Source organism: Heterocephalus glaber, unplaced genomic scaffold (genome assembly GCF_053883595.1).
Source record: "Heterocephalus glaber isolate CG9 unplaced genomic scaffold, H.glaber_assembly_v1.0 deba00001610, whole genome shotgun sequence".
Taxonomy (NCBI): domain Eukaryota; kingdom Metazoa; phylum Chordata; class Mammalia; order Rodentia; family Bathyergidae; genus Heterocephalus; species Heterocephalus glaber.
The window spans coordinates 7,841,846-7,867,120 of record NW_028258381.1 but is presented as its reverse complement, the minus strand read 5'-3'; the positions used below and the strand labels follow the sequence as shown (position 1 = coordinate 7,867,120).

The 25,275-nt window shown below is 36.6% G+C and overlaps 1 protein-coding gene and 1 pseudogene across 2 annotated transcripts in view; both read left to right on the top strand.

Moving 5' to 3' along the window:
- Positions 1 to 1,578: 1,578 nt before the first annotated feature.
- Positions 1,579 to 25,275, top strand: part of LOC110345400 (E3 ubiquitin-protein ligase HACE1-like) — a 109,373-nt gene continuing 85,676 nt past the window's right edge. Inside the window, 4 exon segments of the mRNA XM_087196026.1 lie at positions 1,579 to 1,925; positions 7,867 to 7,921; positions 9,526 to 9,615; positions 10,585 to 10,689. Of these exon segments, the coding sequence (XP_087052152.1) occupies positions 1,850 to 1,925; positions 7,867 to 7,921; positions 9,526 to 9,615; positions 10,585 to 10,689 (326 nt within the window). The 5' untranslated portion in view covers positions 1,579 to 1,849.
- LOC147822593 (mitochondrial import inner membrane translocase subunit Tim21 pseudogene) lies at positions 10,696 to 25,268 on the top strand (annotated as a pseudogene). Its single transcript, XR_015445396.1, has one exon. The product of XR_015445396.1 is annotated as a mitochondrial import inner membrane translocase subunit Tim21 pseudogene (transcript).

Here is a 25,275-nt window from a genome sequence, read left to right as displayed (position 1 = left end):
CTGTCCGTCCACCCAAAGTGTCACGGATTCAGAGGTGGGGCTTATGAAAGACAATTGGATCATGAGGGTGCTGAACTCATCAATGAATTGATCTACTGAGTTCCATTGAATGTGCTGTTAGTAGGTGGAGTCTGGCTGGAGGTTGGTCACTGAGAACATGACCTGGAAGGGTGTCTTCTCGTCTCTGGCTCCTTTTTTCTCTTTCTGGTTTCTGGCTCCCATGCATTGAGTAGCTTTCCTTTACCATAACTTTATGCCGTTGTTTCTGCCCTGGAGCCAACCATGAACTGAATCCTCTGAAAACTGTGAGCTAAAATAAACTTCTCCTTTAGGTTGTTGGTGTCAGATATTTTGTCCCAGCAACTGGAAACTTGACTGATACCCCCAAGCAATGTTGGAGCAATTTTGGTTGAAGCCTGGTTGCAAAGGTTGGACACGTCGCAGATCAGCTAATAGTGCTTAGCATTCCTTTGAAGCTTTGCTTTCTCCCAGCATCTTGTCAGACTGATTTAGTTCTCATCTGAACCAACTGGTTAGGTGAAGATAATGGAATTCTGCCCAGATCCTGTAGCACCACGGGCACAGTGGCTGCCAGTTATGTGTTGGAAGCAATTTGGAATAGCATTGGTAGACAACACCCTTTCATAGCCATTGGGGAAGGTGAGACTTTCTAATACATGTGTCCATTCATTTCATGAACAGCTTTGCTGCTTTTAGGGAGAAGTAGAGAAAGTCAAACCCTTTCCTTCTCTTTTATTCTGGCATAATTTCAGCAGTGCTAATAAATCTGAGAAGAAAGAATGTCTACCTTTTCATTGTCAATGATGTTAGCCAAATTCATTTTCACCTCCTGATTGGATTCTTTCAGGTTTCAACTTCTTAAATTTCTGTTTTAACTTAGCCTGGTGTTTAACTTCTGCGCAGAGGTGACAAATATGACCCCCCCCCCCCCGATTTCTTTCTATTCATTTCTTCTACACTTTGTTGGTATCCGTTTTTGTAACTCGGGGTCCCCTGGGTTCCGGAGTCACATTGAGGCCACATTATACCAAATAAATAAGAATTTTCTTTCAAGTTGTCATCTTTCATATATTCCTCAAGATAGAAGTGACAGATGCTGTGATAAATACAGGGACACTGTAAGTCACAAGATCAAGTGGTGTCTGTTCTCAGGAAGTCACTCAGCAGGAGAAACAAATACTTAAGCCATTGTTGCTACTTACAATAAAGGAAAAAGCATATTCTGCCTTCGTATTTAATTTTTATTACTCTTTAAATTTGACATTCAGAAATACAAACATTTAAACAGTTCTTTTTATTTATTATACTAATGTATCAATACTAAGAAGGTGGTGATAGATTTAAGAGCATTTGTGCCAACCTTTCCTGTGCTTTAATAGGGAGGGAGCGATAGAACTGAAGGAAACTGCGCCTGTACAACTGTGGAGGAAGGACAGACTGTGGAAGAAAACGCTGGCCTCGCTGCGGGTATTGGGCGTCGCTTCAGCCTGACTCCGCCCCAGGCGCCTGGCTCCGCCCCCCGGCGCGCGGCTCCGAGAGCCCAGAACTACAGTTCCCAGAAGGCCCTGCGAGCCCAGGAGGGAAGCGGTGGCAGCGGCCAGAAAGGCGCGAGTGGGGTCGGCTGCCTTGGGTGTCCGGGTCTCGAGTGGTGTGTCCCGCTGCCGCCGGGCGCTGTGCTCAGAGGACGCGGCCCCGTGTAGCCGTCGCAGCCTCGGGTGCCCGGCGAGGGGAGCCAGCTCCTGCGCCCGCCGCCGGGCCTGGGGCTGGATGTAGAGCGTTGGGCGCGGAGGCCGCGGTGCGCGAGGGGATTGCGGAGGGCTCGCTGAAGATGGAGAGAGCGATGGAGCAGCTGAACCGCCTCACGCGCTCGCTCCGCCGTGCGCGCACCGTGGAGTTGCCCGAGGGTAAGCCGTGCTGGGGCTCCGGGACTCGGGCCGTGTCAGGGTCCAGGGGGAAAAGTAACCCCGAACTGAGCAGACGCCCACTTTTGCTTTTCCGGCCAGGCGGAAGCCCCAGGCCTCCCCTGGCCGGCCGCTCCGGATCTGGCAAGTGGGAGTTTGCGGGAGGGGCTGGTTGGGTTCGGGACGGTGTGTTGGGAGAAGCTAGACCTAGGTCTCTCCCGACCATTGATTAGGGGTTTGGGCGAAGGAGCAGAAATAACAGTCGGCTGGCAGAGACGGGGATTCAAAAAGGGTCAGTTGAGGGATGTCTTAGAGTCGCTCGAATATGTACTCCAAAGATATTATTTAACTTGCAGAATGGCGTTACGCAGGCTTATAATTTATTTTTTTCATATAGGGCACTGCTGTGTTTTGACAGCAAACGAAAGTTTATCATACATTAGGTATTCTTAAAGTACTGTGTACACACACTCATACATTAATAAGAATGCATATCTTCATTTTCCATTTATTCATCAGACTTATACCGACTGGGCTAGGTGGGAAGTGGGGTGCATAAACAAAGAAGTATTGTAAGGCGTGGTCCCTGTAGTACCGGAATCTTCCCTGTGCTAGGGTTCCTTCAGGAAGGTAAAACTCTGGTAACGAGATGGGGGGAGTCGTTTTGTTTGCAGCCTCATAACTTCAGACGTTGTAGTGGCAGTGGGAGATGGCAGTGATGCTTCTCAGAGACTTGACTTTTTATGTCCAGGTGAGAGAAGGGTTAGGAGAACGTTGTGGCTGGTGATTTTTCTTTTTCTTTTTCTTTTTTTCCCCCCACCATTAAGTTTATTGGTACATTTTAGGTATAAAATACATTTACATTCATCATTGGGATCTTGTACCATTACGTGAGTATCTTGGGTCTTATTTTTTTCACCCTTCCCCTGCCCTCCCCTCACCCCCTCCACCCCTCCCCTCACCCCCTCCACCCCTCCCCACTTGCAAAGATCCCGTTTCCGTTTTTTTCCCTTTCTCATTTTTTTTTTTTACCCTCTTTCCCCTCCCTCCTCGACCTTTCCTTCCTATTACACAATATCAATTACACATTTTTTTTTTGGTACCGGGGATCGAACTCGGGACCTTGAGCTTACGAGGCAGGAGCCAGAACCACTGAGCTAAATCACCGGCCCTCAGTTACACATTTTTAAAATTAAAATATCAAGACCTAGGAGACATTACCTCAGATTTTACAGAATTTAAAAGGATATAGAAAGCATATTTCAAAAATGTGTTTTGAAATTGATAACTTCTAAGAAGTACCTTGGAAGACAAATTAATGAAACTCTAGAAGAAATATAAAATTTGAATAGCACCTATTAAAGTATTTTCCTAGCTTGAAAACCTACCTATATGACAACAGGCTCGTATACATTTTAACTGATAAATTATATCAAACATTTAAAGCAGAAAAAAAAAAGAACACTTCTCCCCTCATTTTAGGAAATCAACGTTGTGCTAATCCTAAAACTGGATAAAGATAATAGAAGAAAAAAGTAGGAACATAGATAGACATTTGTTTAACAAAACAAACTATTAGAAAAAGTCAGATCTGGTAGTATGTAGAAAGTGGTTTTGTTATAGGGATGCCAGTGTTGGTTCAGCATTGGAAGATCCACCCCCAAAAGTCATCATTTTAACAGTTTTCTTACATTGATCACGTTGTTCCTCTTTTTCAAAACTTTCTTTGAATGGGTGTTGATGATGTTATATAGGTTACTAGGTTACGGAAGGAGGCCTTGGGAAGGAGTCATGAAAGAAATGTGAGAGTGGGGAATTTGGGGATAATTTTCTTGAAAAAAAAATTACAATTTTTTAGAATTTTTTAGAATTCAGAATAGGTAACATTTGTGCAAAGTCTTTCTCAAAGATAATTTTGTATTTGGAACTTTGCTAGTGTGAAGTAATTGACTTACTTGAATCCTGATTTTAGTAACTCCAGTCTCAGCTTTTCCTAACTCCCACCTTTGAATCTATTCCTTCAGTGTTTCTGTCACTCACTTTTTAAAGTGAAATTATTGATATCAGTGATGAAGGCTGCATGTTTCATTGACACTGCAGTTTTTTTCTAATATATTTTACATAAATGTAACAGAAGGCTTTGATAATATTTCCTGGTTTTAAAAGAAATATTTTCATTCTAGAAAATTTGGACAATTAAAGTAGAGATTCCCAGTAGCAAGCAACGTTAGCATTTTCCTCTTTCCAGTGTGTCTTTTTCTGTCTTTATGAAAATGAGATCATACTGCACATAGTCTTTTATTTTGGATTTAGAAAACTCAAATGTTTTCATATCCTTAAATATGCTTGATGATGTTGCAGAATTTCATAGGATGCATGTAACAAATGTTGAATCTAATTTTGGCTTTTATAACTGATTTTATGAGGAGTAACTTTGTTATTAAGTCTTAGTCTACTTATTTGTTTCTTCAGGATTAATTCCTAAAAGAATACTAGTATGTAATTCTATCAACTTTTTAAGGCTTAAGGTATCAGTTTCTCAACTTGGAGCATTCCATAAGCTTGGAAACTAAATTATTACAATTGAAAATAAAACTTTTTCTCATATTCTTAGGTAAACATGGCATCTTGTTTATACTTTTTCTTTGATTGTAATGAATTTTTTCATTTTGTTCTTTGAATTTGTCTTTGTCTCTAAGTTCTGATGACTCTTGAAATTCTTTTTTTGTTTGTATTTTTGAGACAAGGTCTTGCTATGTAGTCCGGGCTGGCCTTGAACTCACTATGTAGCCATGGTTAGCCTTGAATTCTCTGGATCCTCCTATCACAGTGGCATGTGCCACCGCACCTGGCTTTCCTTTTCAATTCTTTGAATTTGGTTATTTCAAGTAAATCATACAGTACCTGTTAAAAATCCACATCGTTATGCTTCGTATTTTAAGACTGAATTGAAGTTCTGAGATCTAAATTTAGGAAATAATCAGGATTTTTTTTTGCCTTGTTATAATTTAGCAATCAAATATCTAATTATAATTAGAAAAATTATTCAAGTTGGGAAGTTTTTAATCACCTTTTACTCATTATTTGTTGAACGGTATGAAATTGAAGATTTTGATTTACTGATTTGTAAATTGGGAAATACGTTTATGTTTCCCTGAGATGGTAAAAACTTTCATGTTACCATTGTAATGGAGTAAAGGTTGTTGAGTGATCTTAGGCAGGGCTAACAGGAATAATCTTATAATACCATTGCTAACTTAAAATTAAGTACACTCAAGTTATAAGTGTAAATTCACAAATAAGTGTATTGCCTGCTAATGATTTTGTTTATTATGGAGAGACTTAATTGAAATTATCACGATTTAGAGGCTCAATTTTTTGGGGGGGGTTGTTTTCTTTTCTAGTACTAGAGATTGAGCCCAGGGCCTTTGCAGCAAGCTACATCACCAGCTTTTAATTTTTTCCTTGAGTCAAGGTCTAGCTAAGTCACTAAATTGTCTAGGCTAGGGTGGAATTTGCGGTCCTCCTGCTTCAGCTTCTCAGAGTACTGAGATTATAGGCGTGTGCCACCACAAGAGGCTGGAAACTAAATGTTTGTAAATTGGGCTGTGTATTATTATGAGTCAAAGAATGTTGTAATGCCAATAGAGCTTAGTGAGATGTTTTCACCTTCAGATGGTGACTTATTGGTAGTTGTTGCAAACACTTTACTGGATTGCATTCAGCACTTTAAAAAAAGAAATAAAAGAGGATAAAACAAATTAGAGTGTATTGTGTATATTAAGAATAGCTCAAGGCCAGGGATTTGGCTCAGCAGCATAGCATTTGCCTGGCAAGCACAAGGTCCTAAGTTCAATCCCTGGTACCCCCCCCCCCCCAAAAAAAGCTAAGGTGATGGACCTTTTGGTTATTGTTTGTAGGAATGTATACCTGATATAAGATGTATTATGTGGAGGTCCTAGAATCAGCCACTTAAAGCCACCATTACACAGCTTATTAGTGTTTTAGTTTTTTCATCTGTAAAATGAAAATAATAGTAGCAACCTCGTGAGTTATGAGGATAAAAAGATAATATATATCAAGTGTTTAAAATGGTGCCTTTCCATCTCCAGCATTACAGAAATAAAAGGTTCTTTGAGATAATGATTTTTAAAATATTTTGGTTAATAGGATTTATTTTATTGTGAAAGAATTGTTGCATCTGCATATTAGTATGATGAAGACTAAATTGCTTTCATCTGTATATTCACAAGTAAAATAATAAATGAAATTGTGAAGAAATAGTCATAACCTTTTCCCATTTTCCCTACACATAACTCAGTTTATATTTTTAAGTACATGAATGTTTTTTAGACATAATCATATTATTATTAACATCAGTAAAGTTAACAATTTTTTGCTGTGCTCAACTACCCAGACCATGTTGTTTTCCCCTCTCTTAAAAATTGTCTCAGAAAGTATCCTCCAAAGTTGGATTGTTTGAATCGGTATTTAAAGTCTACACATTACATTTAGTTTTAAGACTCTTCATCTGTACTAGTATCTACTCCTTTAAATTTTTTCATTAATTTTAAACTTAGAAATAGAGATGCCATTGAACATCTTGTACCATAGTATAGTTATCAAAACTAAGAAATTAATATTTATACAATATAAAAATTAACTACAGCTACAGTACAGATTTTATTAGAATTTTAGAAGTTTCCCAGTCATGTCCTTTTTCTATTTTAGGATCCAGTCCAGGATATCTCATTACACTTAGTTGTTATGTTTCTTTAGAGTCCCCTTACTGTGATAGTTCTTCAATCTGTTATCTAATGGCCTTGAGACTTTTAAGAGGAGTGGCATGTGTTTTGTGGGATTTTGCTTAAAGTGGATTTTTTAGATGTTTTCTCATGATTAGATTGAAGTTAGAGATTTTTTGGCAAAAATACTACAAGAGTGGTGTGCCCTTCTCAATGGGTCACTGATCAGGAGCTACATGATACTGTAGTGAATGATTTCTAGAGATATTACCCTTTACCAGTTGATTAATCTCGTGTCTGATGGGTTCTTTAACTTCACTCGTTTTCCATTGTATTATCAGTATTTTTGGAAGCTATTTTGGTACTAGGAAATACCTTGTTTCACCTTTAACCCATTAATCTTAGCAACAGTGTTAAAAGGCTACATTGGGATTGTCAAAGTTACTTCTTTATAAATAATGTATTAAAAAACAAGCTTCAAAAGTGACTTGACTTGAGAATGACCATTAGTAATATTTAAAAATAAGTTCAAAACACTAGGTGCAATGTATGTAACATGGCAAGACATTGACTTTTAACCTTTTGGATCATGTTTCTGTGAATTTATCTATTAAAAAATGTAAATACAGCCAGGGATTTAGCTCAGTGGTTCTGCTGCCTGCGTTGCAAGCGCAAGGTCCTGAGTTCAGTCCCCAGTACCAAAAAAAAAAGTAAATACAAATCTTCTAAATATTGTAATGACTAAAATTAAGTTCTTAATGTTGTTTCATAATAGCTTGTAAAATAACTTCTTATATTGGCAAGAAGCAAGTACTATGTATATTTAAGGTTTTAAAATTATTTTAGCATATGTATCTGTAATACCCATATATACTTAATATACCCTGAACTACATGTAAACGTGATAAGATATTATGTCTATTATGTAAGATATTATGTCTTTGGAAATAAAGAAATGTCAGTTGTTAAAACTACAGAAAATGGCAAATCTTCAATTTTTTTCCTTTATATTCAGAAGGTAAGCTCTTTGACAAAGTAAAAGCAATAAGAAGTAGAAGTTTTGCAGTACTTCTGGTATTCTGCAGTATTCTTACATTTTCCCTCTTAACTCACATTTTATGTAGAGTTAAGAAAACTAATCTTAACTATTATGTTTTGGAAAAAGTGGAAATAAATTAATTCTTTTTTTTTTAACTCAGATAATGAAACTGCTGTTTATACATTAATGCCAATGGTTATGGCTGATCAACACAGGTGAGTATTTGTTTAATAAATTTATGCTTTTTGAAAAAGTATGACGTTTTCTAAATGTTATACACACATAAACACACACACACATACACACACACACACACACACACACACACACACGTGCTCATAATAGTTTAGGCATAAGTGTCCTGGGCAAGTTATTTAATTTTTCTATTAGATTTTTTTGTTGTTGTGAAATAAAGGACAAAATTTTCTAAGATCTATAACTAAGCTGTAAGATTTTTTATTGTAAGATACTTTTTAAATGAATAATCATATGTTAAAATCAAGTGCTTGGTTGCTGACCAACATAGAAAAAACACTTGGTTTCTTTTAGAGGTCACTACTGATCTCTAGAGCAAAAGGTTAGAGCTAAGGGGTGATTTATTTCCCTTACGTGTGCTCATCTTTTGATGGTTTTTAAATTAATATAGGGTTGAGTTTTTTTTTTTTTTGTACCAGGGTTTGAGCCTAGGGCCTTCACACTGAGCTATATCCCCAACCATTTTATTTTTTATTTTGAGACAGAGTCTTGCTTAGTTGTTAAGTTGCCCAAGCTGGGTTTGAAGTCATAATCCTCCTGCCTCAGCCTCCCAGAATGCTAAGATTACAGATATATGCCACCATGTAGGGCAATGAGGATGCTTTTTTGTAGAGGCATGTATGAAATACAGTTATCTGCCTTTGTGAATGGGTCTTTATAGTTGTAATAATCATCACTGGGTAGTTTGGTATAAAGAGAAGAAGGTGAAGAGAAACTTTTGAAACAAGTTCAAATAGAAATTATTTTTTGCTTTGAATTTCCTTAAAAATGTGACTTTTTTTTTTTTCGGCTAAAATAGGTGCAAATTTTTGGCAGGGTAGCAACCAGATCTATTCTTTTTATTTCTCAAGAATCTAGTAAGATACTGTGTTGTCTGAGAACAATGAAAAGAAGCTGAGTCCTCTTATTTAAGAGGAAGCTCTTATTTAAAAGAAACTGAGCAGACCACTATGTGAAAAGCACAGCAGGGGAGTTAGTTTAGTTCTTAGCATTGAATGATAGTACAGAGAAACTTTGTAGTTCTGGCCAATTTAATCTCTATGAAGGAAGATCCGAACATTTTTTTGATTCCATTACTAGCATCATTACACTTTCTGTTTTATCAGTGCAGCTTATAGTTTTAAGGTCATTTTTCTTTTCCTGCAGAAAACAAAAATTTGGGCATCTATACATTTAGATTTTATGTCTTTTCTATTGGAATCTTTTTTAATTGTTGCTATTCTTGTTAAAATAAATTTGAAATGATGGCAAAACTTAAAAAAAAAAATCTAATGAGAACTGAAGCCAACTTTCTCTGTTAGGTGTCCTCTGAGCAGGTAACATAGCATTGTCTGTGTGGGAGTTGAAGAAATCTTTAGCACTAGTTTATTGGTCAAGGCTATTGGTTTTTGGATATTATTTTGCTACTATGCTGCACTTAGAAAATAGTGCCTTGCTTTGTGATTGATAAGGGGCAGTCTTTTGAATAACTAGTAAGAAAAGCTAACTTTGTTGACTTGATTTATTATGTTTTTAAAAACTTTTTACATATTGATTCTTTTAATCTTTTTGTTTGGGGGCACAGGTCTGTTTCTGAACTACTGTCAAATTCAAAATTTGATGTCAGTTATGCATTTGGACGTGTGAAAAGAAGCTTACTTCACATTGCAGCAAAGTAAGATTAAAGATGTTTTAGTTTAAACTCTTGTCTAGAGTAAGCATCCTAAGCTTTGAATCAGCATTGTCTCGCAGTAGTTATGGGGAGATATGAGAACAAGCAGCCAAGTATTTCTTTTCTCTTTTCTTTTTTCCTTTCTTTTTGTGAGGTATTGGGGACTAAACTGAGTGCTTTTGTGCTGAGGTACATCCCCAGGCCTTTAAAAAATTTTTTTGAGACAGAGTCTTGTTAAGTCACTGAGTTGCCCAGGCTAGGCTCTAATTTGGAATCCTCTTCCCTTAGCCTCTAGAGGGCTGGGATTTCAGGCATTTGTAAATGTGCCTGGCTCAGGCAATTACTTCTTTACCCTGTTTAGGGCATAGCATGTTATGTATTTTCTATCTAGATAAATTGTTAACTTTAGGATTGAGCTCATGTTCCTGATAGCTTATTCTAGGTTAGGTTTGGGGATTGTTTTTGCTAGATGTAATTAGCATGCATTCACCAAATCTTCCTTTTATCCCACTGAGATAAGGGATAAATGTGATATGCTAATTACATGTGACATCATTGGCTTTACATTCTTTACCTAGATGGGTGTATGATTTTTATCTATAGTCTTCTACTGTGGTTTTGGGTCAGTTAACTAATTGATATTTGTATCTTTTTTTCTGGATTTGGCTAGGTGTGTTGAAATTAATTGTTCATGATTAATGTGGCTCCTGGAAAGCCAAAAAGTTGAGAGTATATTGTTTCTTTCATAAATGAATCACTTTTTTGTTTTATTTGAAATTCTCAACTACCTTACAGCTTACTGTGCATCTTGAAAATAGAAGATATTTAGTATTTGTGAGAGAAGTCAAGTAAAATTACAGATAAATCAGCACCTTAAAAATAATGAGCTTAATAGAATATATTGGTTTTTAATTAAGCTATCTCTAGTATGGCTGTTGAATGTATCTGACCTGTCTTTTAATGTTGTTTTAGTTGTGGATCAGTAGAATGCTTGGTTCTGCTGTTAAAGAAAGGAGCAAATCCTAACTATCAAGATATTTCAGGCTGTACACACCTTCATTTGGCAGCTAGAAATGGGTATTTAGTTTCCTTAAGTAGCTGAAGTTGTATTCAAAGTACCCTGTCTTGATCTGATGATTTTTTTCCTCCAGTATTTGCTTGGGAAAAATTATAAGAATGATGTATTTTATTTCTTATAATTTTTTTTCTCTGAGGCCTGTTTCTTTAAAGAGAGTCTTGGATCATTATATTAAAATTATAAAATGACTATTTTCTTTTAAAATATTTAATTAATTTATTTTTTAAAAATTTAAAAATTAGTACATGTTTGCAGTACATTGGGGGGCCATGTCTGTCTGCACCTTACATACTACTGTCTCTTGTAGCTGTCTGTCGGTCACTATGGATAGGGTAGCACTGGAAATCCTGAAGTGAAGTTGTTCTGTGGCTCAGTCTTAAACAGTTAACCTCTTCCTAAAATAAGTTCTGATTAAATACTCTAAAATACGGTGGGGTTTCTTCTCCAACACTAGTCTGCTGTGTGGAAGGAGTCCCTTGGGAGTAAAATTCCATGCTGTTTTTCCAATTTACAATAGTTGTGGGTTTCTCTTAGGGTTAGCACTTGCAGGCCTGGTCCATTGTTTCTCCCTGGAGCTGCTGACCCTCTGAGCTTACCTACTTTCCTTGGGCCTTGGCTTTGTCGATGACTAGTTTAGTTATTAGGTCAGTTGGCATCTTTGCTTCCTGATGTGGAGAGGAAACAAAACGTAGAGTGCACTTAGAGTTGGCCAGCAGTGAATGCTGCTCTGACTGGTTTCAGGATCTTGGGTCTTAGGTGCTGTCTCCGCAGCTGAGGTTTCCTATGGGCACAGGCTGCTTGCTCACTGTCTTCTCATCTATCGCCATGTTTTTTCACTATTATATCTAATAATTTATTAAAGTCAGTAATATTTTTCTTGTTGAAAATTTATAGTTTTTATTTTCTGAAAATCATAATTTTCATCTCATTTTTGGTGTCTTTTTCCTGATAATTTTTTGCCACTCCTAATTTCATGGCTTATTTCCCAAGTTGCTTAGTTAATTTTATTAGTGCAACTATAGACAGTGAATTTGTACCCATTAATAGATTTTTTTATTAGTATATATCTGCAATGTATAATAATTACATTCATTTTGGGAAATTTGTAGCTATACATATTGCCCCTTAATCATTTTTACTTCCCTTTTCCTGCCCGTCCATCTCATCCCATCCCTATATCCACAAAGTTTACCTCCCTGTTTCCTCTAATTTATTACAGTTGTTTGAGAGTGAATTGTCCCAGAGTAAGATTTCTAGTTAGCTTTCAGTGTTAAAACTATTTGTGAGGGTTGGGCATTTAGCTCAGTGGTTCTGGTGCCTGCCTCGCAAGCACAAGGTCCCGAGTTTGATCCCTGGTACCAAAAAAAAAAAAAAGTCAGAAAAAAGAAAAAAAAACTATTTGTGAAGTTTTCTAACTAATGTGCTTAAAATATTTTAAAAATGTAAGTTGTATTTTCAAAAAGTGAAAAACTTAAAAAATATGGCATATTGGGTATACTTTTGCCCCTTACTGATAGTACTGCTTATCACCATGAACATTGTTATTTCACAGTGTGCTATTTTATGCCCTGTTGTAATTTTTGTGGTCATTCAGTCTCCTTTTCTACAAAGCATTTCAGGTGTCACGTCTCTGTGTCTGCCTCTGTGACTGTTTTTTGTTTCTTAAAATTCTCTTCAACTGAGAAATAATTCCAAAATAATGGGAATTAAATTTAAAATAAAAATAAGTAGCTTTTGATTCAAGCTGTGAGGAATTTAGATTTATAAACTTTTTTGAACATTATAAACCTCTCTATTGAAGTACATTCTTATTGTGTTTCTTGTTTTGATTAATCTTGCAGATGTTTGTTTCCTATTCTGAACTAGGATCCTGGGTAGTTAAGGTGGCTGGCTACCTTTGTGAGATGGATGTGGAGCTAAATTGATTGCATCAGTCTGAGGCCAGATATTTGCATATATAATTAGGATAAAAATCAAACTAAAAAGATAAGCACAGTGCTTCTAGGTTGGATGGGGAAAGGGATAATCGTTCCACCCTAATTGATCTGCCCCATTTCATGAATTAATATGTAAGCAAGTTTAATTGTCCACTGTTTTAATAGGATCAAGGTGTTACTTCAACAGCTGTTTTTATAATAGTACATCAAGTGTGTTGTCGTATGTTGCGCTTTAGGTCATAGAGTAAATTATTCATTCCCTTGATGAGTCGATCTCAGATCCAGATACCCTGTGCCAAGTGTTAATGGGATAGGGACAAAAAAGTCTGAAAAGATTACATGTAATAAAATATTCAGTACTCTGTCAGCAACTGTAAATGAAAGGACACAATTGGTACAAGGGATAATAAAAAATGCACTGTAATTGTTGTAGGAGATTATAAGACTTTAGTGTGAGGACCAAGACATAGGACTTAGACTTGAAAGACAGAATATGTTTGGTCTCCTAAAAAGACTTGTATTGTTTTTCTGATATAAAGCTCTTTTTTTTAAGCACATATGAAATAGTTTTGGGGCTGGTGTATGCTCAGTGGTGAAGCACTTGGCCTAGAAAATAATTTTGATCACTGTTTTTAATCAATAGCAACTGAAAAGACCATTGCATTTCTGAGATGAAGAAATAAAACAGATTATATGATTTGCTCAGCAAGTCAACAGAAAGAAAAGCATGCGTTTGTGAGCCATTCTTTAATTTGGATGCCTTTTTACTTTTATAAAGATTATTTTTAATATTCAGTATGTGAATATTTTGGTTTTTATTATATATTGACTAAGTGCCTTGTATGTAGGCGTACCGGATAAATGTTTGCTAAATGACTCAAATAGTTGTTACTTTGTATAGCTACTGATGTTTTTAGAAATAGCTTTTTATTATTAATTTCATTATTAATTCAAATTTGTCCATCCTGAAGTAGAATTCATAGGAGAATTATGCCTTTTTGTGGTCCTTCAGTTTTTCTTCTCTTCCCTCAGCTGTCATTGTTGGATGGGTAGTAGATTTCTTTTGGCCTGCTTTAGCATTTCTGTTGTCACCATAGTGCTGTTTTGTATTGGTTTGCCTTCCTTTCTAAATGTGATGGACAAAAAGCAACAAAAGTTGTTGGTTAATAGTGTATGTTTCTTTCCTATATTGCTTGAACCTTTTGCAATTCATTTATGGAGGGGGGAGCATTCTTGATTGTTGTTTGTTTTCAACAACATACCCTAAACAGTTTCTTGAATGTATTTTCCTGGCCATTCACCCAACTTTTTACTTTGGAAGTAGGCTAGTGGTCCATGTCAGCTTCAGAATAGGTACAGGCACAGGTTTGTTTGTGTACAGGCACAAACACATATTTTAAACAGTGCTCCATTTTAGTAGGACTATTTGGACTGTTGTCTCATGATTACTGAGAATTTGTTTTCTGAGGTTTTGATAATGTGTTAGATTAAGAAATTTGTAAATGTTTGAACTACACAGTTTATTCAGAGGTTTAATTTCTTCCATTTTTAAAATTATTATGCTGATTGTGACATCTAACTTTGTTTCAGATACAAAAATCAAAGCCAGAAGGTTATTTTTTTCTCTTAAAAGATTTATTTAATCAGTAAGAATTCTAGCTATTGATGTATGAATGAATAGTAATTACAGACATTCCTCATTTAATGACCGAGTTCCAGTCCTGTGACTAGGTTGTTAACTGAATTGGTTGCTAAATGAGGAATTGTATGCAGTATGTACATTACAATATTCAGAACAAAGAAATGATCAAAGGAAACTCCAACTTGATGACTTTTGCTTTTATTTGCATAACTCATATACAGTACTGTAATGTATAGCAGGACATAAAACTACAGTACTGTACAATCAGCAAAAATTACAGTACTGTATAAACAAGGGGTACTATACTAAAAAAAGACATTGAGGCTCTATAAACAAGATGTACAGAACTGAACATGAAAAAAGGATGGTTCATAAGTCTGAACAGTGCACCTTGGTTGTAAGACTGGCTGTTAGACAAGTAGGTCATTAAATGAGGAATATCTGTAATAAGGTTTTATTGAGAGTTACTGTGTATATGACTCCTTAGTAGTGAGGTAAGGAATGTGATATAATCCATGGGATGAAGAAGTTTATGAACTTGTTGAGTAAATAGTAATATGTACATATATACTGTGTTTCTATAGGATGCTGTTATATTGATAGTATATCAAGTCTGTACATTATATATAGTCTATATATTGCTATTTACTCAATTTATCATAAACAATTTTGTTGAGTGGGTTATATATTTTCTTAGTTCAGTATAGAAGATAGTTATGATTGTCATGAATGATATCAATACAAAATGAATCTTCAGTTTGAAGTTCTGTGTAGTTCTCAGAAGTTTATACAGGCTTCACTAATGAAAGGGAATTTAAAACGAATATTGAATAATAACTAGGAATGGATTAGGCTAAGAGGAAACTTTTAGCAAAATGAAGTGGATAGGTGTTATGGTTTGTGTCTAGATGTCTCCCCCAAGGCCTCATGTGGTCATAGGTGGGGATTTTCAGAGGTGGCTGGATCTAGAGTGTGTGACACTGGGATTGATTTATGGTGCAGTGCTAGAGTTAAGGGTGCTGGGATTAAGGGTGTGTGATTACTAAAATAGTCCACTGATTGGTTTAGCACCTGCCCTAAGCTGGGTAGCCTTGATGGAATATAAAAGGAGCAAAAATGAGCTGTTATTGTCACTTGTAATTTGGTGCCCTCTGCTTTCTGTCTTCTGCCTGCCGTGAACTGTTTCTCCTCTGTGATGCCCCAGTGCCATGCCACCTTGCCTTAGAGCCTGCTGATTATGTACTGAAAGCTCTATAAACTATGAGATAAGTAAGCCTTTCCTCCCTTGTGAGTGTTGAGTATTTTGTCTCAGCAATGAGAAAAGTAACTAAGACAGTAGGCAACTAAAAAATGGGCAAAAGATATGAATGGACATTTCTTCAGAGATATACAAATGACCAATAAACCCATGAAAAGATGCTCAGCATTACTAAATTAGAGAAATACAATCAAAACTTCAATGAGACATTACTGCATACACATTAAAATGACTACTGTAAAACAACAACAACCAAATAAACAAATACCGTTTTTAAGATATAGAGAAATTGGAACCTTTGTGCACTTGATGGGAATGTAAAATGGTAAAGCTACTGTGGAGAACAATATGATAGTTCCTCAAAAAATTAAAAATAGAATTGTTCTATGATCTAAAACATCCCGTTTTGGATGTATACCCAAAAGAATTGAAAGTTACACACTTACATTCATATCAGCATTATTTGCAATAGCTAGAATGTGGAAGCAACCCAGATGTCTTATCAACTGATGAATGGGTAAGCAAAATGTAGTATATACATATAATGGATTATTATTCAGCTTTAAAAAGAAATTTTGACATATGCTGTAACATGGATGAACCTTGAGGACTTTATAGTAAGTAAAATACCATAAAACTATACTCTTAAAAATGGTTAAGGTGTAAGTTTTATGTATATTATACCATAGTAAAAATAATTGAAAAAAGGAATTGGGCTAGAGAGATTTATAGACATGCATTCTATTGATTATGTGATTATGTTTTTATAGTTCATCTTATCATAAATGTTTTACAATCAAGGAAATAGGATACAACATTGAGGCATTTTGTTGTATGGAGTCCCCATCCATTATACTTGTACTTTCTTATATTTACGATTACTTTTCCCTTTACTTTGTCAACATTAAAAATTCCCTTGCATTTTGATTGATAAATTTGTCTTAATGATATGAAATCCTGATTGTGCCATTTCTTTAGTCTGTTACCTTTGCATCAGAAGTAACTTTATATTTTAAATAGTGTACAACTAAACATTACAGATATAGTTTGAAATTGCAGATACAGATTTTTGTTTTGTTTTTTTTTTCTTCTGATTTTTTTTCCATTAAGTTTATTGGTACATTTTAGGTATAAAATATAGTTACATTCATCATTGGTATCTTGTACCTTTACATGATACATCTTGGCTCTTATTTTTTTCCCCTTCTCCTGCCCTCCCTTCACTCCCTCCACCCTTTCCTATTTGCAAAGACTTTGTTTTCATTTTTTTCTTTTCTCATATTTTTCTTTTCCCATCTTTCCTTTCCCCTACCCCTCCCACTTCCCCTACTCCTTTAGACCTTTTCTTCCTGTTACACAATATGAAAATTTAGAGGACATTACCACAGATTTTACAGAATATAAAAGGATATAGAAAGTGTATTACAAAAATCTTTTTTGAAATAAATTTGACAACTTCTAAGAAGTTCCTTGGAAGACAAATTAATGAAACTAACTCTGGAGGATATATAAAATTTCAATAGCACCTATTAAAGAAAATATATTCCTGTCTTGAAAACCTACCTGTACAACAACAACAGGCTCATATACATTTTAACTGATAAATTATATCACACATTTAAAGCAGAAAAAAGAAGGAACACTTCTCCCCTCATTTTAGGAACTCAACCTTGTGCTAATCCTAAAACTGGATAAAGATAATAGAAGAAAAAAGTGTGAACATAGATAGAAATTTGTTTAACAAAACAAATTATTAGAAGTCAGATCTGGCAGTATGTAGAAAGTGGTTTTGTTATAGGGATGGCAGTGTTGGTTCAACATTTCAAGATCCACCTCCATAAGTCATCATTTTAACAGAGGAAAGGAAAAAGCCATATGATCCTGTCAGTAGTTGCAGAAAAAATATTAGGACTAAATTCTACAGCTCTTCATGGTAAAAGCTATCAGGAGATTAGCAGTAGAACATAACGCTCTCAACAGATAAAACATGTACTCCATACTTCCAGCAAAAACGCCTTATATGAATGGAAAAGATACAATGCTTTCTCCCTAAGGTGGGAAACAAGGACAGATATGCCTACTCTTCATCTGTCCATTAAACTTTGAAACATAGGCCTAAACTAAAATAGTCTGGCAATAAAAAGACACAATTAGCATATGATTGGCAAGGTAGAAGTAAAATCTTTATATGTAGATGAAATGATCATCTACAGAGAAAATACTAAGAAATCTCTAGGAGCCCCGAGAACTTGTATTTGAATTTAGTAGGATTAGAAAATACAAGGTATATATAAAAGTTCAGGTGTATGTGTACGTGCTATAAATGAAGAATTGGATATTGAAATTTTTTATGTAGGAGTAAAAAGGACCTACAAAAGTAAAAAAGAAAAAAAACTTTGTTGGAAGACATTTATTACCTAATTTTAAGACTTCCTCTAAAGCTACAGTAATCAAGGCAGTGCTGGCGTAAGAAAAGACATAAATCAATGGACTAAAACAGAATCTAGAAATAGAACCACACATATATGGTCCACTGAGTTTTGAAAGATTATTTAACATTAACATTTTATAGAACATAAACTCAATTCAAGAGCAGAGGAAAAGATAGTGCTTTCAGCAAATGGTACTAGAACACCTGGTATCCGTATGTAAAAAATTAACCACAACCCTTTATTTCCATACATAAAAATAACTTGAAAGGATCTACGAACCTAAATAGGAAAGACTAAAGCTATAAAACTTTTTTTTTTTTTTTGCTTAAATTCTTTTATTGGTACATTTTAGTTATACAATACATTTACATTTATCATTGGGTGCTTGTACCTGTACATGATATATCTTGGTTCTTAATTTTTCCCCATTACCTGTGTGCCCTTCACCCCCTCCACTCTTTCCTAATTTACATAGACTTTGTTTCCATTTTTTTCTTTTTGCATAATGTTTCCTTTCCCTTCTTTCCTTTCCCCTTCCCCTCCCACTTCCCCTACCCCTTTAGACCTTTTCTTCCTATTTCAAATTATCAATTATTCATTTTAATCATTTTCATCCTTATTTACAATTTCACTTTCTCACACCAGAGATACTATTTAGTATTTACACATGCGTGTCCTATTTATTTCACTTAAGAGTATGGCCTCAAGATGCATCCATTTAGCTATAAATGTCTCTAGTTTCTCATTCTTTATGGCTGACTAGTACTCCATTTTATAAAAAAGCCACATCTTCTTTATCCATTTTCCAGTTGATGGGCTCTTGGGCTGCCTCCAAGCCTTAGCCATTACAAACTGTGCCCCTATAAACATGGGTGCACATATATCGCTGTGGTGTGATTCTTCTAATTCTTTTGGGAAGATACACAGAAGGGTACTAGCTGAATCAAATGGGACCTCTAGCCCTAGTTCTTTGAGATATCTCCATACTGCTCTCCACAGTGGTTGCACCAGTCTGCACTCCCAGCAACAATAGAGAAGGGTTGCTTTCTCCCCACATCCCTGCCAGCATTTGTTATTGGTTGATTTCCTGATAGCAGCCATTCTTTCTGGGGTGAGGTGGAATCTCAGCGTTGTTTTCATCTGCATCTCTCGAATGATCAGTGATGTTGAACACCCTTTCATATGCTTATTTGCTTTTACTTCTTTGAGAAATGTCTGTTCATTTCAGATGCCCATTTTTGAATTGGGTCTTTAAATTTGGGGGGGGCTCTGATTTTTTTTTCAGTTTTTTATATATTCTAGATAGTAGTCCATTGTCTGAGGTACAGCTGCTAAAATTTTTCCCACATTGTAGGCTGTCTCTTAGCTCTGTTGGTGGTTTCTCTTGCAGTGCAGAAGCTTTTTAATAAGATGAGATCCCAGTTGTTGATTCTTTGTGTTAGTTGCCGTGCTACTCAGGTTTTGTTCATAAAGTCTTTTCCTGTGCCAGTGTCTTCAAGAGTTCTACCTAACTTATCTTCCAGCAAGTTTAGTGTTTCTGTTTTAATATTTAGATCTTTAATCCACTTCAATCCTAGTTTAGTGCATGGCGAAAGATAGGGGCCTAGTTTTAATCCTTGGCAGGTTGAAATCCAGTTTTTCCAACACCATTTATTAAATAGGCTATCTTTCCTTCAATGAGGGTGGTTGGCTCCCTTGTCAAAGATGAGGTGGCTGAGTATGTCTCGAGTAGTTTCTGCATCTTCTAATCTGTTTCACTGATCCCTGGGTCTGTTTCTTTGCCAATATCATGCTGCTCTTATCACAGTAGCTTTGTAGTATAGTTTCACATTGGGGATTGTGCTACCCCCGGCCATGTCTCTGTTGCCTAGAACTGCCCCTGCTATTCTAGGTCTCTTCTGGTTCCAAATGAATTTTTGGGTGGTTTTCTCTAGTTCTGTGAAGTATGTTGTTGGAATTTCAATCGGCATTGAATTAAATCTATACAGCATTCTCGGAAGTATGACCATTCCCACCACGTTGGTCCTTCCCACCCAGGAACAAGGGACGTACCTCCATCCTCCCATATTCTCCTCAATCTCCCCCGTCAGAGTGCTGCAGTTTCCAGTGTAGAGGCCCTCCGTCTCCTCCGTTAGACCGATCCCCAGATATTTCACTCCTCTGGATGCTATTGTAAAAGGAATCGCCTCCCCAGTTTCTCTCTCAGCGAGTCTGCTACCTGCATACACTGAATATTTTGACCACACCTCATATGTTAAAACAAAATGAAAGTTTTCTACAGATTTGTAATATAGTAACTGTGTTTACATAATCATAACATGCAACATTCCAAATAATGACTCCAATCCCTTGGCCCACAAGCAAACACAGGAAGTGATTCTATGTCTGCTGTTTACCTTGGGTAGTTTACTCCTCCAGAGGAAGAACAACTTAGCATCCTGGCCTGAGTTCTCTGGCAATATTTCTTTGATTTCAACAGTATCATCAGACAAGAAATAATGCAGGACGAGTTCTCTACGTTCCCCAAACAGTGAGCCTGAGTCATCTCACAAGCAGAAGAAACTCAAAACTTTCCCATTGTACTCCAAAAACTGTCTCCGGGTGTCAAAGGATTCATAGGGACGAAGGGGCTCCACATGCTCCAATGTCTCTTTCCGCATCTTCAAATATGGATCTTGTGGACGCTGTCCTGGGGGATTTAATTTGACTCCTATTTTTCTCAAAAAATGTTTTGTGAATTTATCACAATCATAAATCTTGAATGTCCAGCTGTAGAAGATGATGTCAATGTTGATATTGAAATCATACACAGTATAAAACTGATCATCATTTGGAGGAGGGAGAGAAATCCGATGATGCTGAATAAAAGTCCCTTGAGGCAGTCTGCTATTTTTCACTTGAGGTTCATATACTTCGATTGTGTCATCTTCGGGGTAGAAGTAGATTTTAAAGAATCTGATCCTATATATTTCTTGGCTTTTATCACTCACTTTGTCTTCCAAATAGGCATCAAAACATAGAACCAAGTATGGTGGTCTGGTGTGCCTTTATCGCAGAGATTCTTTTAACTTTTCCAGTGGGCATCAATTTTCATCCAGGAGCCTCAGAGAGCCCCTCTTTCTCTTGTTCACTTCTGTTTTATCTTCTGGAGCTCAGATCAGTGTCCTTTGTGACCCACTGCCCCTCTGTGGTGTGGATCCAAGTGCTGGCTTGGGCCAGTGGTCAGAGGTGGGGGCATGCGTTGGCACTGGCACAGCTCCTTTGCGCCGAAGAGGCAGGGCCATTGGACGCCCCATGCTGCTCAGGACCTCATTTCCTCTGTCTATCAAAAGCTACCCGTGACGGTCCATCAGTTCCTTCTCCTTTCGGATATATCCTGTATTTAGTCTTCACTTTTTGCCCAAGAAGTGATTCTCCACCTATTCCAGGCTTCTCTTCACTCACCAGCATTCTAACATTGTTGCAAAAGCCCCAATGTTGGGATTTATGAAACTTCTCCTTTCCCCAATTGTGGTTGAAGCTATAGCCTGGCAGCAGCGCCTATAAAACTTTTAAGAAGAAATTATAAGGGAAAATGTTCATGAATTTAGGGTAGGCAAGAGTTTCCTAGGATCCAAAAAAATGATGTATAAAAAAACAAATTGATAAATGAGATTCCATCAAAATTTAGAACTTTAAATGACATTGTTAAGAAAATGAAAAGTAGTCCTTAAACAGACCATATTTATAATACATATAACCTAAGACCAGAATATATAAAGAACTCTTACAGCTCATTAATAGACAACCCAATTAAAAAGTAGACACAAGATGATAAATAGCCAGTACAGCACAAGGAAAGATGTGCAACACTAGAATTAGAATAATACTAATCAGTACAATAACAAGATTGTATTATACACTCATTAGGGAGATGAAGTTAAAAGTTTTACAAGAACAAATGTCAGCTTAGGTGTGAACCAGTTAGAACTGTCTAATACTGCTAATGTGAATGTAAAATGATAAAACTGTTTTGGAAAACAATATAGAAATTTCTTGTATTATTGCTAAGAACCAGCAGTCAGACATTTTAATTCATATAACTAGAGGACAAAAGGAAGATGAACATTCTCTCAGGAGACTTTTTGTCAATATAAACCTAAAGCTCCTGTAATACTAATGTGTAAATTTCAGTACGTGTCTGGCTGGGTGATAAATCTTTGCTGACTGTAGTTAGCATCGTCACTATGTGGAAGCTTTCTTTGAACATGATTTGTACCTTTTTACGAGCTATACAGTATGCCGAAAGGCTGCACAGATCCTCAGGGAGACGATTGTTGTTGCCGCACTTTGTGCTTAACAAAGCTTGCTTTACGACAGCCCAGTTTGAGATGGGGACTTCGAGAGCAGAAGAAAATGGTGCTACCTGGATCTATCTTTGAAGTTGCCCAGAAAGCTATCTGGATGCAGGGACCGCGGCGACCCCAGAAAGCAGAGGACAGCGGCAAGCAAGTATCTGTGCACAGAGGTCAGAGAGGGGAAACCGCTATCCCAAAGACTCAGAAAGTGAAAGAAGCTGGAAAAGATTTCACCTACTTAATAGTGGTACTCATTGGAATCGGCATTACAGCTGGCTTGTTTTCCGTGATTTTCAAAGAACTTTTTTCTTCATCCAGTCCTAGTAAAATATATGGGAAAGCCTTAGAAAAATGCAGAACACATCCCGAGGTGATCAGTTTCTTTGGTGAGCCTGTTTAAGGCTACGGGGAGATGACGAGACGTGGTCGAAGGCATCATGTCAGTTTTATCAAATATGTAAAAGATGGGCTGAAACACACACATGTGAAATTCTACATTGAAGGTTCCGAGCCAGGGAAGCAAGGAACAGTGCATGTGGAAGTGAAAGAGAATCCAAAGAATGGTGAATATGAATTTTGGTACATTTTTGTGGAAGTGGAATCCTATCCTAGAAGAACCATTATCATTGAAGATACTCGATTCCAAGATAATTAAAAGAATCAAGCAAGCATACTGTTTCCTGGTGGGTGTGAAATGGTGCAGATTCATTATGATCTTCACAACTCTCTTCCAGAATCTGTTCAGAAGAGTAAGACAGGAGTATAGCACTCATAAAAGTGAATGTAATAGGATATTTGATGCATTTAGACAAGCCTTTCTTGTGAAAAATCGTGAAATAGATCATAGAGGATATTTTATTAGTGAATTTTCAATTATGGCAGTATTTCTGCTCTAATATCATTCATGATGAGAATTTTTTGTTACTGAATGTTTTACAACATGTAAATAAAACAAATTTCAATAATAAAAAAAAAAGTACCAGCAGTTCTGTTCTTAAGTTTTTACTTAAGAGGAATGAAAACACATGTTCACAATAGATTTGTACATACACGTTGACTCTGGCTTATCTGAAATTCTTGGGACCAGAAGTGTTTCAGATTTTGGGTTGAAATCTACTTGATCTGCAAAGAAGATAGCTACTCCTGCTTTTTTTCAGGTTCCTGAAAACAATGGAGTATTGTTTTCCACTCTCTCACTCTATGAGTTTCGTTTTGAATTAAATATGTTTCTTGTATGCAGCCTATTGTTGGATCTTGCTTCTTGCCCCATTCTGCCAGTCTATTTCTTTTGATTGGTGAATTGAGACCATTAACATTGATGGTTATAACAGATATGTATTGACTTATCATTGTCATGACTTTTTCTTTTTGTTGGATTCTCCCCGTTGGTGTTTACTTTCTTGTCGCACCCGACGAATTCATTCTGCTGGGCTTCCTGGGGTTGTAATCCTCATTGTCTTTTCCTAGGATATTGTCTAAAAGTTTTTGGAATGCTAGTTTGGTATTCATGAAGTTCCTAAGGTGCTCTGTGTCATGAAAGTATCTTATTTCTCCATCAATTTTAAAAGATAGTTTTGCAGGGTACATCAATCTGGGTTGGAGGCTGTTTTCCTTTAGGGCTTGAAATACATCACTCTAAGCTCTTTTTGCCTTGAGAGTTTGCATTGAGAAGTCTGCTGTGATTCTCATGGGCTTTCCTTTGTATGTGATTTGTTTCTTTTCTCTGCTTGTAGAATTTTGTTCTTCTGTTGGGTTTCTGGAATCTTAACAATTACATGCCTATGTGTAGATTTTTTTTGATCAAGGCTAGTTGGAGTCCTACATGCCTCACTTATCTGTATGTCAAGTTGTTTCCCCTGCTTGGGAAGTTTTCTGCCATCACTTCGGTGAACAGTTTTTTATGTCATCTATACTCTCTCCTGTTTCTTCCTTGACTCCAATCAGTCTTATGTTATTCTTTTTTGCATCGTGTAGCAGCTGCTGGATTGATTTCTCATGGTCCCTTACTATTTTAAAGCAATTTTTCTTTTCCTGGTCACTCATTGCAATCTTTTTTTTTTTTTTTTGGTACTGGGGATCGAACTTGGGACCTTCCACTTGCGAGGCAGGTGGTGGAACCACTGAGCTAAATCCCCAGCCCTGCAATCTTATTGTCTATGTCTGAAATTCTGTCCTCACACTGGCACATTCTGCTGAGTAAGCTTTCAGTAGAGTTTTTAAATCTCCTGGAAATCTGTATCTGTTTTATGGATTCCATTTTTTTCCTATGTTGGGATTCCATCATGTTCCTCGGTTCCTCTATTTTTTAATCTGTGTCTTCTCCATATTTATTAATCATGTCTTGCACTATGGGCACAATCTCTGCTGTTATCTGAGAAATTATTTCTGATTATTTTTTCCAGATTCTCTTTTGTTGCCAGTTCAGGGAGTCCAGGTGGTTGCTTATCATAGTATTCCATCTTGTTTCCCTTTGGGTTTGCTTTAGGTGATCTGGAAGTCTGGTTTTGAAACTTGTTTACGTGTCTTCTCATTTTCTGACGGGGTGTGATGGGGTGTGTTGCTGGCGCCTGCGCGGCTCACCTCCTGTGCGCTGAGGGGGGTGATATGGTAGCCCAGAAGCCTCCTCCTTTTCTTCTGATTTTTTTTTGTACCGGGGATCGAACTCAGGTTCTTGCACTTGCGCAGCAGGCGGCAAAAGCACTGAGCTAAATCCCCGGCTTTCTTCTGATTTTTGAGACAGGGTCTCATGATTCAGTCCAGTCTGGCCTTGAATTTACTATGTAACCCAGGCTGGCCTCAAACTAACAGTGATTCTTCTGCCTCAGCCTCCTGAGTGCTGGATTATAAGCGTGTGCCAACAGTGACTAGCCTACAGATATAGATATTATATCATTAGCTAATGTTTATTGTAGTTAATATTGCAGTAAAATGATTGTCATTGTTATATTCTCTAATACTAGTTCTTTCTTTTTCATTTCA